Source organism: Elgaria multicarinata, chromosome 3 (assembly GCF_023053635.1).
Source record: "Elgaria multicarinata webbii isolate HBS135686 ecotype San Diego chromosome 3, rElgMul1.1.pri, whole genome shotgun sequence".
NCBI lineage: Eukaryota > Metazoa > Chordata > Lepidosauria > Squamata > Anguidae > Elgaria > Elgaria multicarinata.
The window spans coordinates 29123812-29142276 of record NC_086173.1 but is presented as its reverse complement, the minus strand read 5'-3'; the positions used below and the strand labels follow the sequence as shown (position 1 = coordinate 29142276).

General features: G+C 42.8%; 1 protein-coding gene and 2 non-coding genes across 5 annotated transcripts; all 3 read left to right on the top strand.

Moving 5' to 3' along the window:
* The first annotated feature begins 309 nt into the window (after positions 1 to 309).
* Positions 310 to 17022, top strand: KANSL2 (KAT8 regulatory NSL complex subunit 2). 3 transcript variants are annotated; one of them, XM_063119778.1, is made up of 10 exons: positions 310 to 349; positions 1610 to 1868; positions 5247 to 5425; positions 6738 to 6852; positions 9432 to 9595; positions 10550 to 10716; positions 11163 to 11259; positions 12235 to 12386; positions 15145 to 15384; positions 16315 to 17022. In XM_063119778.1, exons 2-10 carry the CDS (start codon positions 1618 to 1620, stop codon positions 16411 to 16413), a joined length of 1464 nt encoding a protein of 487 aa, XP_062975848.1. In that variant the 5' UTR covers positions 310 to 349; positions 1610 to 1617; the 3' UTR covers positions 16414 to 17022. The 3 variants fall into 3 exon arrangements, with proteins under 3 accessions (XP_062975848.1, XP_062975846.1, XP_062975847.1); XM_063119776.1 differs by having other exon boundaries at positions 12235 to 12488; XM_063119777.1 differs by having other exon boundaries at positions 325 to 378; positions 12235 to 12488.
* Positions 11333 to 11468, top strand: LOC134397024 (small nucleolar RNA SNORA2/SNORA34 family). The gene has a single exon (XR_010025314.1). It is a non-coding gene; the product is annotated as a small nucleolar RNA SNORA2/SNORA34 family (small nucleolar RNA).
* On the top strand, positions 16018 to 16152 carry LOC134397027 (small nucleolar RNA SNORA2/SNORA34 family). Its single transcript, XR_010025316.1, has one exon. It is a non-coding gene; the product is annotated as a small nucleolar RNA SNORA2/SNORA34 family (small nucleolar RNA).
* Positions 17023 to 18465: the final 1443 nt, after the last annotated feature.

The following is an 18465-nucleotide window of genomic DNA, read 5'->3' as shown; positions in this document are numbered from 1 at the left end:
CCAGTTGTCTATATAGACCGGCGGCTCCCCAGCTCGGACATCGTCGTACTAAAACCCGACACTTACTGTGCTTTAACCTCGAACCGCGTTCTCGCCCGTGGGTGGATTAATCCTACGACTATGCCTGAGCGACAGCGGCTGCAGCCAATAAATAGGGGCTTATTCCTGCCCACCCATCGCTGTCGTGCGCAATTCGTGGGGAGAGTGGCAGGCCGCCACCGCCTTTCCACGCCCACCCGCTCGAACGACACGTCCTTTAACCAATCCCATCCTCGCTTTTGTCGTCCTCGGATTGGCCGCGATGGCAAGCTCGAGGCCTGGGTGAAAGAACTTGAGCGCGAGGAAGAAGGTAAGATGGCGGATGCGAGAATGACCAAGGTGAGGGGCTGCCTCAAGACACCCACCTACCCACCCACCACCCCTCTTGTCCTATCGCCTTCTCGGGGAGCGCGGGGCAGTTCTGCGCTGTCTCTCGCGGGTCAAGCGATGGGGGAAACGACCGTTAGGAAGGGGCCGTCAGTGAGGCGTGTGCCGTCGAGGCTGGAGCTTGGGTGGCTGCGGTTTGGTCGGAATTTTCTAGGTCTGAGGGAGGCTGCGAGGTCTTGTCTGGGTTGAGGGAAGGGCTTCTTTCCAAAGGGGCTAATCTCTTTAAAGTAAAAAAAAAAGTGTGTGTGTTTGTGTAATGTGGTAGAGAAACTTCTCCATCTCCCGTTTGGTGCCTCCTGCGTCCTGCTGAAAAAGCGCTTTCTCCACCCAAGCACACCCATATCGTTTCGTTGCCTACAACTACAAAAGTAAAGAAACCTGGCCTAATAGAGGAACGAAAGGAGTAGGAGGAAAATGGCGGGAGGCGGTGGAGAGAAGGGAAGCGAAGTTACGTTTCACGCTGTTCCAAGAACTCTGACCAAAACTGCGGAGTTTTAGCACTTGCAAACCGCTTGTGCGTTTTGTTCTGCAAGGTGGGGCGTGGAGGGGGGGGGGTTGTTTTTACCGGATCCAGTAAATCAAGTTGTTGGATAAAACTAGCAAGGCTTCAGGTAGAAATTTGTGGAGGGTGAGTGCTAGTTCTAAGTACATAGAATCATAGAATAGTAGAGTTGGAAGGGGCCTATAAAGCCATCGAGTCCAACCCCCTGCTCAATGCAGGAATCCCACCTTAAAGCATCCCTGACAGATGGCTGTCCAGCTGCCTTTTGAATGGCTCTAGTCTGGGAGAGCCCACAACTTCCCTAGGTAACTGGCTCCGTTGGCGTACTGCTCTAACAGTCAGGAAGTTTTTCCTGATGTCCAGCAGGAATCTGGCTTCCTGTAACTTGAGCCTATTATTCTGTGTCCTGCACTCTGGGATGATCAAGAAGAGATCCTGACCCTCCTCTGTGTGACAACCTTCCAAGTATTTGAAGTGTGCTATCATGTCCCCCCTGGGGTGACCAAGGTATAAAGCTTCATGGATAAGATAGAGGAGAAATAGTCTTGAACATGGTGTAGAAGAAAAGATTGCTCCCACTTCCTCACATGTGAATGTAAGGCCTTGGCAGCAGGAACACATTTTTTTTAAATTTTGCTTATGTTATCTCTGCTATATAATTTAATGGAATGTTCTTTTTAGGCATTGGCATGAACAGAATTCGCATCCATGTTTTGCCTTCAAGTCGGGGGCGACTCACCCCTGTGCCAAGGCCACAAGAAGCCTTGTTGTGTGCCTTTGCTCATCGTCCATGTTCTCAGCCTCGTTTGGAGGGACATGAATTCTGCATTAAGCACATCCTTGAAGACAGGAATGCTCCCTTCAAGCAATGCAGCTACATTTCCACTAAGAATGGGAAGAAATGCCCAAGTGCAGCTCCCAAGCCTGAGAAGAAGGATGGGTATGTATTCTGCATGTTTGCGTTATCTCTGGAGACTGGGTAACATCTAATCTCTCAGGTTGTGTAGTGGATGCCAACATATAAAATGAATCTAATATTATTATTTATTTATATAGCACCATCAGTGTACAATACAACGATTAGACTAATGCAGACTAATATTAAGACTAATACAAACATTAGACAATTATAATGTGTAGAATAGTGGTGGGATAACTTGGACCAAATGACACACACACACAGTTGATCTTGCCATCAACAACTGCTCAATGATGGCACCCCTTGAGGGGTTCTGTGCCTCTCTTCTTTTTTCTTCCTAATAGCTGTTCTCACCTTGGAGTTGCTCTGCATACATTCTGACAAAATTTGGTTGGGAGAGTTAAGTACAAGTATGAAATGTGTACATAAGTGTATTTTGAGTGCTGTTCACTGTCCAGTGCAAATTGACAGTGGCAGGATCTACATTACTACTTTATAATGGTTTTTATTTATTTATTTATTACATTTTTATACCGCCCAATAGCCGAAGCTCTTTGGGCGGTTCACAAAAATTAAAACCATGAAAAGCATAAAAACAACCAACAATTTAAAAACACAAATATAATATAAAAAGCACAACCATCACCACGTTTGTATCTGAGCTTTTACGGCGAAGCCAGAGAGGCTGTACCTCTTGCACCGCACAGCTTTTCAACCCTACTTTTTACAGTGTGGGTGGCGAATCTCAGGCCTGTGGGCTGCTGTTATGCTGCTTTTAATAACCCTTTTAAAAGATTTTATCGTTTTAAATCCTTGCACACTACCCTGGTGGCTTTTTAAGCAAATGCTAAAAAGTTTAAAATCCAACCAAAACAGGCGGAAGGTAACGAATCTGGATTTTGGCAAGCCGATTTTAAACCGGATTGATTTGCTAGGGACGCGGCCCTTTCTCTCTCCCTCTCCATTTCGGCTGTCCCCGCGATGACACGCTCCACTCAGCAGACCACGCTGAGCCTTTATAGCAGTATTGGCGACTGTTGGGGCCCATGACACATTCCATATACTGTTTTCAAGCCACTTTCAAAGTGTTATATCCTGCTTGGTGTAGATCTGGCCAAAGTTGCCTCATTCAAAGCATGGGGGGTTGGAAGCCTTCAAACACGATACTCAAACAACTGAGAGTCTGCTTGATTTCAGAAGATGATTGGGCTCAGATTAAGTTAATTTTTTTTTTATTGTGAATCTAGCTAGAACAAATCAAATACATCTGTGAAAAGACATGTGGTCCTAGAGGGAAGAGAATAAGAAACAGATAGCCAGGCAATAGACCACCCAGTGCCAGCAGTCATGAGAGTGAGATGGGGTGAATGGTAATAAGAACTGTATTAATAATCTATGAGCTGGTTTTGGGGGGGGGGGAAGACATGGTGCCCCAGAGCAATGGTATGTATCTTATTTTTATGTAAGCCAGTTTGGGGACTCATCTGGATTGAAAGATGGAAAAGAAAATCAACTTTTAAAACACGATTTCTATTATGTTCATAGTGTTGCTGCAGTGTTCTGATAGAAAGATCTGGTCGTTATAGCCTAGTTAGTTGATCTGGATATATTTCCCTGATTAAAACAGTAATTCCAAAATGTTGTACTATGAAAGTACAAATGTACCTTGTGAAATACATTTAAATAAAGGATACTGTAATCCCCAAATTACTCACCCTTGGAAGAGACTGCCTGCTGCATCTCTGCATGAGTCAGTGCTGTTGGCATGCCTTTTCGTTGAATGGCATATCTAGATAAAATTCCAAGGTAGTTGTTAGGAGCAAAAACAAATACAATGAACCGTGTTTGTAGCCCATGGCTTTGGGCTCCTTATTTTTACACCTGACTTAGAAACGGGAAGTGAGCTCTTCTGAGGATAGATAATTTGTAATCTATGTTCACATGTAATGCTAAACCACAATTTATCACTCTCCAGGAACAGCAGCAAGCCATTGTGCACTCTTCCCCCCTCCCTTTTGTCCTCTGGCATAGCTACAAGAAAAAATTGGAACCTTTCACTTCCATTTTCAATTAACTGCAGTTACTCATTGTGTCCAAACCAAGACAAAGACCTGGTTCAGACAGCACTAACAACACATAGTTTAAACAACTGGTGGGGTTGTGAATAAATGGGAGTGAGCTAGTGTGCTGGCTCCCAACCACTCTCCCACCTGCAGTACAATAAACAACCCAGGGGCGGTCTGTCTGTGGATTGCTTAGCACAAGAGTAGGCAGAATGTAGGATGTTTTGGACTACAACTTCCAGCATTCCTGAGCATTGGCCATGCTAGCAGGGGCTTCTGGGAGTTGAAGTCCAGTATCTGGAGATCTGTCCCTGGTTTATCATGACATGTGAAATTGGAATGGTGGATTGTTGCAGAAGGAACTCCCCAGGCTTGAAATCATGGTTTAACCAGTAACTTTATGAAACCTTGGTGAGAGAAAACCATTGGCATTTAGCTCCCCTCTTTTCCATTGACGTGCTGCTGCTATAGTCCTAACAATCTCCTCTCCCTCGCTTTGCTGTTCTTTTTTGTTATGTAACCTTCAGTAAATGTACAGGTATGTACAAACGTCTTACACTAGGATTTGGAAAAATTCTAGCTTAAGAGAATTCACAATCAAACATGTTCATGTAAGCTGCCTGATTGCTCCCGCTTAGCTCCTACTGCAAGCGTGGAGTGGCTATAGTTACTAGGAATTTACCAGGGTGGAAAAGCTTTATCTTCTGAATTGGGGCTTCTAATCTAATAATCTAGAATTTGAAGCCAGGGTTTAAAGTTGGCTTTAAGATCCAGGCTTCTGAGACGACCCACAAGCCAGCATCAAGGTTTAGATGTAAATCTAAGCTTTTCTTCCCTGGTTGGTTTAGCAACTGCTATTTGCTGAAGGAACTAAATGGGAACATGCAACTTTAATGTTAATGTGGCAAGTCTCAAACTCTTGTCTTTTCTCTCTTGCTTGTAAGAAAAACTTGGCAGTTTCATGTAACTTGATGCTGTGAATGAAGAAAACTGTTCACGTGTTTGAAAAGGGTGTGATTTAATTTTTCTGTCTCTCTCCAAAACAAAACCTCTTTATACATTGTCAAAACTAAAATGACCTAGATATTCAAGGAGCTGCCTCTTCATTTCATATAGGGTGTATGTGTGTGTATACTGTCTGAAAGCGTGTGTCTGAAGAAGCAAGCTTTTTTATAGCATTGCTTTGAATTCAGCAGCCTCCTTTTTAGTCTGCTATTGGTAGGCTTTATATTCATTTTTTCATTCCATATTGTTTAAAACAAAGCAGAATTGTTGCTCATTCTTCAGAATTTTTGAATCTATAAAATGTTGGGTTCTGTTTTGCCTCCCCATCTAGAGTATCATTCTGTGCTGAACATGCTCGCAGAAATGCCCTGGCACTGCAGGCTCAGATGAAGAAGTCCAATCCTAGCCCTGTGCGAGAATCTCTCCTCTGCCAGCTGAGCTCCTATGCCAAGACAGAGCTGGGCTCTCAGACTCCAGAGAATAGTCGGAGTGAGGCTAGCCGGATCCTGGGTAAGTGGAATATACAGTAATGGCATCTTGGCCAATCTGTTGATTCCTGTTATTAAAATAGAATGCGAAAGATGCAATTTGTATTGCCCTGTTACATCCCAATAAAAAAGATGTTGTTGAAAAGCAGAAGCCACCTAACTCCTCACCAAGTGGTGCTATATATATTATATATACTGGTTTGGGTTGCATTTGCTTGTGTATCCCAATGCTATTTTTAATACTATGTTAGGCAAAATGTTAGTAACTTCAATATTCAAAGCTATTTTAAAAAATCATACTCTGGAAATTCACTAATTTGTCTATTAGCAAAAGGCAACGACCTGGTCGATTCAGAAGTTGGCTAGTTACATGACAACATTTGAGACATTTTGGACTACGTATTGGCCATCTTAATTCAGCTTTTCTTGCTAATCCTTTATATGTATTTCACACAAGTTTAAGTGCTGATACAGAGACGTTAGGTTTAGAAATGTTTACTTACTAAATCGCTCATATAAAACTCATGGGCCCCAGACAGAGTTTTGCTAGGGAATCTTGAAAATATAATTTCGTGAATACCATGTATTATTGTGCAATATCAAGGAGTGCCCTAAATCCACTGGTGCATTTTGCCTCAAGCTCAGTTCTTGTTTTACAGAAGCGGCCTGAAATACAAATGTATTTCCCCATTTGCTCCTTGGTGTTTGCATAGATCTACTGAAAGGGATTAAGTTGAGGCAAGTTAGGGGAACCCAGTTTGTACTCTTCCGAAGTAGCATGTGTTATTTATGTATTAAAAATCAGGAGACCTGAAAAACATAATGTTTGCTTGTCTTACGGTTTTTCTACTGTCATTATGTTTTATGTTTGCAACCACAAACAGGTTTTTTTTTCATTAAGAAAAACAGTTATCTCTTGGTTCTTTGGAGTATGATGACCAGATAAATGTGCTGGAAGAAGGAAAGGATGATCATGTGGCTTGCCAGCAGTATGCTACCCAACCATAGTGTGTAGCATTTGTGTCTAAGTAGGCAGTTTACAATATCCCTTCGTAGCTTCTGTTGGGCCCACTAAGGTCAGCATGTGAAAGCATATGTTCAGTTAAACAAGTTTTGAGAGCTTTGTCTCTTTTGAGAGATTTGAACTAACTGGAGAGTTCTGCTTGAAACATGGAGCTCGGTTATATAGTATTTTCCTTCCCAGGTAGGTTAGAAAGATTATTCCCTGTTTGGTTTGTATTTTTGAGACCATGCTTATTTTTTCTGATGCAGGATTTAGATTGTCAAAAGTCTTTTCTCCAAATAACAAATACAATGGGTTTCTCTCCCTCCAGATGAGGACAGCTGGAGTGATGGAGAGCAGGAGCCTCTTACTGTGGACCAGACGTGGAGAGGTGATCCTGACAGTGAAGCAGATAGCATTGACAGTGACCAAGAGGATCCCTTGAAGTGAGTCATGTGAATAGTGATCCTTGTCTGCTACAGGATGATACACGTTAGGAATTCACTTTCAAGATGCACTGAAATTTTCTATGAGCAACTACTGAATCTTTCAATTTAGAATTTTATCCCAATGTAAGCCACCTTTCAGGTGGTGGCATTTGTGTGTCATCTCTACCTAAAAAGTGGAAAGTATGTGTGTGTCACGTATGAAATGTTTATCCACTTCTGCATATGGTACTGCCTTAATGCTGTTCACCCAGACAGGTCTTTGTGCACATGGATCAGGAAAAAAAATCTAAAAACTTGAATTTTGAGGGTTTAAGTATTTTTAAAGAATTTAATAAAAACCTAGGTTTATGCCTACAACTCCCAGCACACCTTGGGCGGAACTCCCAGCATGTCTTGGGTGGGAGGTCAGACTTACTGGCCTTTGGCGGCCATTGTGATTCCTACGGTCAGTCTCAAGCAGTCAAAGCAATTCCACATAAAAGGAAACAACTCACATAAATGGGCTGCGTCCAGTTGCGGTGCCTCCTGCCACTTGCCATGTGTGGTTTTAAAATCATAATTAGATACAACAGCATGTCAACTCTAGACATGCTCAAAGGCACCTGATATCACTGTTTTCTCAGAAACTGAGGGAAGCACATGTGTAGCCTTCATCCTTAAGACGGAGGGAGGAAGGAAAGGGAAGCACTCTGCACATGCCCAGAAATAGGCTCAATGAAGGGGAGCAAGTAGGTGGGCCAGCCCTGACCCTTCAGTACAGGCTCCTGATGGAGCACTTGGTGGGAAAGAAGTGCAGGCCAGGGCAGTCCTAGCAGGACTTGGCTGGGGCTGGGCATGTCCACTGACAGCCGCTTACTTCCCCTCCTTCACAGTACTACTCTATCAAAGAGCAGCATCAGCAATGTGAGGAGGGAACCGCCTCTCAGGATGTGGGCACCTGTGAGCTGCCAGAGGTAGTGGGAGGGAAGCGGAGGGAGCAGCTCTGGGCCCGTCACCAACGACCGAACTAACTGTCAGTCAGTTAGCTGGCTGGCTCCCTCGTGGCCTACCTACGGGCACCACTTGTGCAGTGCAGTGTGGACCGGCTCAGCCAGACTTCACTTCCCGTGAGCCTTGGCAGCAGGACTCCCATTAGGCAAGCCGGGCACCATGGCAAAAAGCATGCCATGAGTTGTAGTTTTCGCTTTCTATGGGGAAAAGAAAAATAGTGGCAGCTTCTTCCTCAGGCCTGGATAGGCCTGACAAAGTGGGGCAAGGCACGGGCCTTCGACTTGACCACCCTTGGAGGCTTCCCGGCACCCACCAAGAGCCCCAAGCAGAAGATGGCCAAGCAGGCAAGGGAGAGCTGCTGCTTCAAGGCGGCCCTGGCCTGTGTTGGGGGTGAGAGAGAGAAAAGAAACAAATTTAATTCATTTTAAAGTTACCTCAGGTCTAGCAGTGGCCTACCTTGCAGGGTTGTTGTGAGGGTGAGAAAGGAAAAAACCGAATATATATATATATATATATATATATAAAAAAAAAAACGAAAAAAACGAATTTAATTAGTTTAAAGTTAACTCACAGTCCTAGCACTGGCGTTCTACTTTAAGGTGATTACCTTGCACACATATATCTTAGGAGGCCTAAGCAACACTGGATATATCAAGTAGTACCATATACGATAGTGAGTGGATGATGTGAAAGTTAAGTCAACCTCTTGCTTCAGAAGCAGATGTAATTACTCTACCCAAATGTGATCTTGGTTAGCAGTTCTGATTTTAGAGGTCACAAAACACCACAACGGGATTGCCTTATCTGTTGGACCATTCATTCCCACACCCTCTCAGCCCCTTCCCCCAAACAGCAGCCCAAAGAAAGCCTCAGAATGCTTCCAAAAGAGATTCTGGCTTTAGAATGACTTCAGTGGTGTCATTCCAGTTACAGTATGCAACAATCTTTTATGCTCTCTTGCTATCAGAATCTGGCATACAGTGAAGAGGATGCTATTGATTGATTTCAGATTATATGGGGAACAAGCAATTCTTAGGTATTTTGGGCTCAAGTTTTCAGACCTTGGACTATATGTGGAATTTTGCTGTTTAGTCAGTGCAGTTATTGTGCCAGTTGAGTAACGTGTAGCGAGTCTCTATTGAGAGGTTTCCTGTCACATTTTGTATTACGTGAAAGTTGTGAATGTAGAGTGCATTAAGGATGGTGGTCATTTCATACATTACCTCTCTCTTTATAGTATGTGAAAATACTCCTGACATCTATTGCTACTGAGAGGAATCAGTCTGAGCACTACATGGCATAGTTGTAGCCTATTGAACTCTGCAGTACCCATGGAAAACCATTTTGTTCTTTGTGTTGGAAGTTTGCCAAGTTAGCATCTTCTCCTGAAAGGTTCAGAAGAAAATGCTGCAAAAGCAAACATTCCCTGTTGAAGGTCACAAGTCTACCTAATTGACTGCTTTGCTGTTAAATTATTTCCTCTTGCTACCTGACACTATCTTAGCTTGCTCTTCCATGTTAACGAATAGAGAGGATAAGCTGTGCATCAGATTGCTTACTTATTGAATTGGATCTTGTTTGTGCAGACATGCTGGTGTGTACACTGCTGAGGAAGTGGCATTGATTATGCGAGAGAAACTGATCCGGCTGCAGTCTCTGTATATTGATCAGTTCAAACGGCTTCAGCACCTCCTGAAAGAGAAGAAACGCCGGTACCTGCACAGCCGCAAGGTGGAACATGAAACCATAGGTAAATGGCCACAGTTACACACGTTGATAGTTCAGGCAAACAGCACATAGGCTTTGCTAAAGCTAATCTGAAATTCATTAAGGCCATCTGAAAGCAATCTACCAAGAACTATAATGCTTAGTGCTTGTAGAGTGCTGTTTCTGTAAGTGTGTTCTCATTTCTTGCTTGTTAATATTTACTGAAGTGGTACTTGCTTAAGTAATCTTCAACGTAATTAGGACTTTGCTGAACCCTAGTTTGAAATATTGTGCACCATCTGTCCCTAAAGGTAGGAGAGCTGCATTATAGCCACAAGCATGGAACACACTTCATATGCAATGTGAATTTGGAAACCTGGTGTGAGCATCAAAGGAGATGTGGATTGCTATTATTACTAACAAATGGTCCACTATTTCCTGAATTTTATAAGATGAAGAGTATTTTCTTTGCTTAAAATACCACAGTTGAGTGCCCCATAGGAACAGCTGAGTAATTTTTCCTCCACTGTTTCAAAACTTAATTTCCTGTCAACTAGTACAAACCAATCTCACAGCTTTTTACATTATTTTGTTTCAGCCAGCTGTTTTTGCAACACATACTCTGTAAACGTAGCACAAAGCCTTGTGTGGGACAATGTGTCTGCAGGGAAAGATCCAAAGGTTCTTCTACTGCAGCCTGCTTCTTTTTAAAAAAATCTGTTTTGTATTATATTGATTCTCATAGTGGGAAATTATACAATTTTGCAGAAGTCTGTCACTTTCCTCCAGTTAGTGGATCTGCACAGGCTCACGATTTATCCTTATCTGAGTTGAGGTCCAAGAGGTGGAAGTAGTATTGAGCTGAAGTAAAAAAGCATTTTCTCAAAAGATGTTTAGTAAAATGACAGAGGTGGTCTGTTTTTGGTCTGCTGGGATTTGCAACAGGCACGGTCGTACCTTGAGTCTGCCTTGAGGGTGCTTCCTTGGTGTCTTCCAGGTAGCAGCCTCCTGACAGGCCCAGAGGGACTTCTGGCTAAAGAACGTGAAAACCTGAAGCGGCTGAAATACTTGAGGCGATATCGGCAGCGTTATGGTGTGGAGGCTCTTCTACACCGGCAGCTGAAGGAACGCAGAATGCTGGCCACTGAGGGTGCTGCCCAGCAGGTACTTGCTTCAGGCTGCACTTCTGTACCCACTTGGCTCAGTGGAGGTAGAAACTGTAGGCTTAGTGATTTTCCTCCATGAAGGCAAAGGCAGGGGCATAAAAATAAACTGGCTCTGAAATGTTAAAAGATTTTCAGAGACGAACATATTTTGTGACGTGTTCAGAATTCAAAATAAAACAAAACTAGCATTTGAGGCAACTGCTTGAGATCTACTCGGGACAATAAATGCCTTCATGGCTAAGCACAACTTCTTTTATCCTGGCAATTTAACTTATTTTATCAGCTCAGCCTCTTATATGATTATGAGGACATGCAGGAAGAGATGTTGCAGTGACTCTTAGTGTGTGTGGCAACTTCTGAATGGAATAACCCATTTCTATAAGGCAGTAGCTTTTCCAGCAAGAGCCTGGAAGATCATCTTGCGCTCCTCTCTTTCCTCTTCAGGCACATACTACTCGTTCCAGCCAGAGGTGTTTGGCCTTTGTGGATGATGTTCGGTGTTCCAATCAGTCTCTCCCAATGGCAAGACACTGCCTTACTCGTATCCTTTTATCCTCTTGGTTGTTTATATTATGGCAGGCTGAGCAGTTAAACAGTTTCTGTTCCTATTTTTCTTGGCCCTGAATCAAGGCTGGTGGCTTGCTGTAACCACTGGTTTCAAACAGGAGCCCAAAGAAGTGCCTTCCTGTGGTCTGTTGGCTGTTCTATAGCTTCGGACTGGAACAGTCAATTCAGTTGGAAGCAACAATCATGCCTCAAAAAAGACGACAATAAAGCCACAACCTGATATAAGGCCCATTACTTGGATCTTTTCAGAATCCCATATATGAATGCTTATGGACAGAGGGCTCTTCTAGAGTGCTGTGTGTGTTTTTTGTTTTTGTTTTTTGCAAGCCAGTGTAGAATCTACTATGATTTATAACTTTACTATGGTATTTATTAGGTAGATGCTTGTCTCAGCTAGGCCAATCCAAGGGTGGTACTTAAAGCTTCTACTTCTTACTGTAACACAAAGCCAACAGCATATTCTAGTGCCTTCTCCCTGCATATAGTCATCTGCTTTGGTTTGCTGACAACTCATTACTAGTTGGGATATGCAAAAGAAAATGTCTGCAGTAGAAATTCAAGCTCTGTCCAGTTTATAAACTTGTTTTTCATTTGAGGTTATAGTCCAGCACAATTCTCATAGTATGGGAGTATATACCTACAATAAATTTAAACTGTTCTGGATTCTATGGAGTTTATGGAGTTAAGATTTATATCTTCATGTTTTCTTCTAAAAAATACATATATTCTAGAATATTTTTAAAGGAAAAGGAAAATAAGTAGAAAAATGGACTTTTGTTATTTTGTATCTCATGTTCCTTCCTGTGAAGAGTTTTCACTATTTTTAAATTCCAGGTTTGTTGACTTGCTAAAAATCTATTTTTAACCATTTCCCTTAGTGCTCGTGTTTTGGGAAGCTGAACCTTGCCCTTTTGCAAATCTTGCCTGTTTCCTTTGACTACATCTTCAGATATTTGCCAGGACACCAATCAGCTTCTCTTTAAGCTGTGCCAAGGGTCAGAAGAAGCACCCTGCAGCAAGCCAGTGCCTGTAAGCCTCTCTGAAGATCCCTGCTGCCCACTCCATCTCCAACTACCGCCTCAGATGTATGTTCCTGAACAGGTACTGTCTGTTCCCGAGGAGCTGGAAGCTGCTTCCACGGATCTGTACTTGAGCGCAGCTGAACTCCGGCCCACAGAGAGCTTGCCGCTGGAGTTCAGTGATGTAAGTGTATTGTAATGCAGCACCTGCCCATGGCACTTCAGAAGGCACAGTGCCCTGTAAGCTGGGTATGAGTACTTCAGTAATGACATGGGTTGAAGCTACATGAAAAAGAATGAGGGGGAAAATTTTAATAAACTAAAACAGCGATGTAGGGAAAGCTGAGAAGCAGGCACCAGAGGTTTGGAGAACATGATTGACCTTCGGTTAAAGAACTGAGTATTCAAAATATGTAGAACAGTGCTCTTGCAACTGTCACTTGAAAATGTAAGTGACTAATACAATGATTAGTAATAGTTCTTGGAGACCTGCATTAACAGATACATAAACCAAGACACAGACCCTACCATCAGTCTTTAATCAGAGGTAGGCAACATGGTGCCCACTTGATGTTTTGGACTGCAGCGACCATCAGCCCCAGCCAGAATGGCCAATGGTCAGAGATTATGGGAGTTGCAGCCCAAAACATCTGGAGTGCACCAGATTGCTTACCCTTCGTCTAAATAATGAACTAGACCAACATTGGGCAACATGCAGCCCCTGATTCCCTTTAAATTTGGGGTGTGGGATGCGGGTTTACACAAAACCCAGCATTGGTAGTGCTGCCGAGCACCAAAATGATCAAAATCACCTTGTTCATCATTTTTTTGGAGCCAGCAAGGGAAGACTCCCTTGTAGTGCGATGGACAGACAACAGAAGGGGAGTAAAAACCCAGAGGTGCAAGATCAATTGCAATGATAAAAAGTGAATTTTTAAAGACCCGAACAGAAGAAGCTAGAGAGTGGCGAGGAGGTAGAGAATTCCAGTGGAAGGAAGCAGTGCCTGCATTTTGGGAGATTTGTGCTTTGTAGTGCTTCTGGGAGTGTAGTTGAGTTTCAAGTGACAGAATTGTAGCCTATTTGGAGCATGTGCTTCTCATTTTAGTGTGTAGCAATAATAGATAACATCACGTTCTCTGCCCCTACTGTGACTCTGAAGTGAAATAATTTTGGCTCCAAGAGGTATCTTGTTGGGGATGGATAGAACTCATGGGTTAGATTGGACCTTTTGAAAAGATCAGGCCATTAGCGCATGTATTTAGAAGCCTTTTAAAAACAAACAGCTTTTTCTCTATCCCATGGAGGTGATAAGGGTGCCCTGCATGTATGCTTTGTCTGTGGACTTTCAAAATACTTGATTAAAAAAACAAAACCTGCAGACACACTAGTCTGATATCGAAATTTGCCTCCTAAAAATTAATAGTTGAAGATATCAGGCTCTTACTTGGATGTAAGGACATCTGTAGACTCTGTGTTAATAGAAGATATTGTGTGCTGCCAGTCCATACCATCCCCACGCCCTGAAGTGTACGTCTTGCTGTAGAGATTGGGTTAAAGATCTGCAACATAGTTCTGCAAGAACTTTGGGACATAATAAGAACTAAGCTTTTTTTTTCTTTTCAAATACAACTTGTTCCAGTGCTTGAGCACTGAGATTATGGCCTTAGTGTGTGGTTGGAAATAGCGACATTGGACAGTATTAAAACGAACTGTGTGCTAGTGAAATGGACCAGTAGTGGTTCTTGAACTAGTGGTTCTTCAACAGAACAGGAAACAAGCAGCAATGCTTGTCTCTGAAATGAGGCAGGTTAGCAGAGATAAGGTACCAGCACTGATCTGTCCCATTCTGGAAATGAGCGTTTCCTCTAATTTCTGAGTTTATTTTTTCAACTGCTAGCTCCTGTCGCACTAGCGGAGGTGCAGCAGCAGTATAGAATCCTGTCCATTGTCTCTGGGTAGTGATGTGTATTAAGAGCTTCTCCATGGGCCCTCTGATAGCTTTTCCAAGAGGAATTCTGAGGCTTAATCCCTGATGCTTTCTGGGTTACATTGAATTCCAATTGCAAAGCCCCAAGCAGCTTTGTACTAGTCCTGATGGCAGATAGACCATTATCTGGCTGTTTCAATTAAAAATAAAATCTCCATAAGCAGAAGAGCTGTGTGTAGTCTAGACACAGAAATCTTCTCATGAAGTTCACATTTTTGATGCAAAACTGTTCTGTTATGAGATGGTATCCTATCAACAGAAGCAGCTGGAGTCTGTATGCTTCCATGGTCTCTTCTTAACTGGCTGTTCTGGAATTGCAAGTACCTCCTTCCTCTGCCCACTCTTCTTTTGTTTGGGAAGGAAACCAGCGGGTTGCTTTCTGCAATAGTACATCCCCTACCTATAGAATATCAATTGCATCTCCCTTTCTTAAACTGAAACATCAGCATAGTACAGGATTTGCCCAAGATGAGAGAATAGCCAAGGTATCCATAGAAATATCTTGATAAGGAATTCTTGTTTTGTCCAAATATTACTTAGTTTCTTATTTTCCTGTCCAGCTGTATTCATAAGGTATCTACTCTTACCTGCAAAAGGGGCGGGTGGGTGGGTATCATTTCAGCATTCCATGTGAAATGAAACCTAGGAGAATGATTAAAAAGCTGACTATGTGTTGCTTTTAATGGAAAGGGATGTCAATCTAACAGTTTTTGTTTATTTTGGTGCATGCTTATTTTATTTGTCCTTTTAGAAGAAGCTGAAATATTGTTAGGAGTTGTTTGGGAGGAAAAAATGGAGCACACTGTATTTTGCCAGTTCACAAATAGACTTCTTTCGATTTCTCTTTGATAGGACTTGGATGTTGTTGGGGATGGCATGCAGTGCCCCCCTTCTCCCCTGCTCTCTGATCCTTCTACTGCACTTGAGAACCAGTTAAATAAAAATGTTGCTGATGCACCCATAAATGTGTATTCGAGTGAAGAGTCAGCTCAGCAGGGACTTCTGAACCAGGCTGCACAGCTAGGCAGAGGGAGCTTTTCCAGACAAACTGCATCTCCGGCCTCTGAGTTACCACAAGAACTACTATCACAGGTACTGAGCTGGGCTTAGAGGACCCCTTGGAGCAGGAGGAATGGATCCTTTTCACAAGCACATTGAAGGTGTTGTTTGCTGGCTAAGGTATGTCTCTGCTAGAGTCCAAAGAGGCTGCCTGTCCTATAAAGATTTGTTTAAATCTAGCCAGCCTTACCATGTGCACAGACTAGCCACAAAGGAAGAGGTAACCAGTGCTTGTTCGTCAGGGGGATTAGCCATCTGCTCACTGTATGTGTTGGGGGAGGGATTGAGATGAGGATCACACACACCCATAACACCATTGCCCAGCTGGTCTGGAGCATTAATGTGGGGTGGGGGAAGGGTTAGGAGCTGGCAGGTGGTTGGGGCCTGTTAATGTGAATTTCCAGGGTTGTGATCGGGAAACATTCGCAGCTTTTCTCTCTCTGTGTTTCCTCTGCTGCTTTATTCATTGGCTTGCTACATTCTGAATATATGTCTACTTGCATACAAGTTATCACACACCTGTTTTTCTTCACTGTACTTGTTCCCTCTCTTTTGCTTTCTAAAGAAGACTTTACTTTGCTCCCCTGCCTGCTGAAATGGGAATTTATCAGTGCTGTTCCAAATTCTTATTAAGAACCCAAATTTATCTACGCCCAACCCATTCCGCAGGCCCTGAATGAAGGCTACTGGCTTGCTGTAGCCATTGGTTTCAAGCAGATGCCCAGAGGAAAATTTTCCTGTGGTCTTTTGGCTGTTTTGAATTTGAGAATGGAATAGCCAATTCACTGAGGAGTAACATCCAACAAAGGGAGAGGGGAGGATCCTCTAGGCCTGTATCTGACCCAAACATGCGACTTTGGAGTTGCAATGTTGTATGTTCTTTGCGCATGACCACACTCTGTTCTATGTTTATGAAAAGCAATAGGGTACAAATGTAACTCTTGCCTTCTCTGTCTCTACTAGAATATACAGCATCTTGTGACAAGTGGGTCTGGGCTGGAGGAGGGTAAAAAGGAAGAACCTGCAACTAATGGGAATTCAGAACCAGCCCCCATCAGCTGATAGCACTCGTAACAGATGGAGGTCCACCTGGATGATGAAGCAATTGCTCGTCTTGAACTCCTTCTTACTCTTTGTGTTTATAATTCTCCCTATTAAATCTTCCCAGATTAGCGAAATGTCTGTCTGGAAGGCCACGTGGCAGGTGGGTTTCCGATGCTGTTCCAATGGCCACCTTCAGATCTTGTTCAGTGATTGCCTTTTACATTTTAAAAAAGAAAACAGAAGTTGGTATCTGATGTAAATTCAGAAGAAGCATGAGAGATTCAATGTTTAATGAATACAAACACTGGGAGGCTATGCCTATTTTATATTCGTAGTCACAATTATAGGCTTTGATAAGAGGAAATGGCTTGGAGTATTTTCCGTAGTTTGGGTTATTGGGCATATGTATGAAGTCATGGGCTTGTCCATGATAAAGGACAAGCCCACAGCTTTTAATTAGCTGTGCTGTTCACTAGCCTGTTTAAGTCTGATTGTGCAAAGGCTGCACAACTGTCTTTCTCTTTCTTTTCTCTAGCACTGAAGTTTGTAAATAGATTCCCACCTGTAGCTTTAATTTGTGTACAGATCCCAATGTAGCATAACAATAAAGACACTGGATAAAGTTTATAGCTTGCTGTTTTCACTGTGTGATTTTAATTGGTTCCCTTTTCAAACTCTCAAGACAAAATAGAGTCAATTTTTAAAAATGTCCTTTGCCTACCTCAGTACGTAGGTAGAAGGAAAAGGGAGCAACCAGAACTTGCCTTGGGCTGGCACTGCTTCAAAGTAGCAGGGGCAAAGTGCTATAATTTCTTTGCTCATACGTGGTGCAGTGACATCACTGCTTAAAGCTGGGGTTCAGGACTTTTTGGGTGGGTGGATGAATTGACCTCCAGTGTCACTGGGCCTGGCCTGCCAGTTTTGTTCTTCTCCAAGCTGGGAGAGGCACAGTTCCTCCCAGCACTGGCTGTATCTCCAGCTTTGCGCACTACATACAATTCCCTTGAGACATAACAGATCAGAGATGACAGTGGAGATTTCTCCAGGGGCTGGAGGTGGAGCCTCTCCAGGCTAAAAGTTCTGCATCCCTGGCTGAAAGATTTGATGAAAGTTTAAAATCCTGACCCCTGGTGCCTTTTTACCTCCGTCAAAGTGAAATATTTTGCTGGAGATCATTCTTGAATAAAAGAAAGGATAAATTGGGATGATTGCTATACAATCATAACTACTAATGCAAACCTGTGTCCCCCCTCAAGTGACTTTAGAACAGATTGCTCAGAGCACTGAATGTGGGGTGTGTGTTCAACAATTGTGATAAATGAGTACTCTCAGGGTTGTGGAATGTTGATCATGTGTTCTTGCGCTGTTCAAGCAGTGCAGCATTCAGTAGAAACGTGTTAATTTAAGTCCTTTTTATTATGCCCAATATTGACAGCAACAGAATTTAGTTTGGGGAGAATACTCCCCAAAGATCAACAAGTTCCCCCCCAGGAGGGGCATATTCTGACTTCTTAATATACATTCTCATGCCTAGTAACATGTTTCTTCCTTTGCTTTCAAACAGGAATATGTGAAACAGATTGGTGGGAAGTGTTTCTTTGCCTTTTCACAAATGCCTGCATACTTCAGAAACTAATACTTTCCACCAGTGACTGAGCAAAGCTTTGAGATTTTTTGTTTTGTTTCAAGTCTGTAATCCTATATATACTTCCTCGATCTCATTGAGCTCAGTGGAGTTTACTTCGGAATAGGACATGTACAGGATTGCACTCTAAATTGGTAGTACCTCCCTCGAAAGTACTCATCAGAATCCATTGTGCTGGTCTGAAGACAAGTCCTGTCCATTGCGTGTTATGCCACATTCTTTCCATACTTAAAAAAACAAAATTACAAAAGCTGATTGCAACTTTAAAAACACAGCATGAACAGTGGCAGATGTGCTGTATTAATATCTCTAATGTCTTTGAAGTGAATGTTCTTCCCTATCTGTGGAACTAATCGAGAGAGCACACCCTCCATATCTTTGAGATTGGCTCTGCCATTCATTAGCATTTGGTTCTGACACCTCCA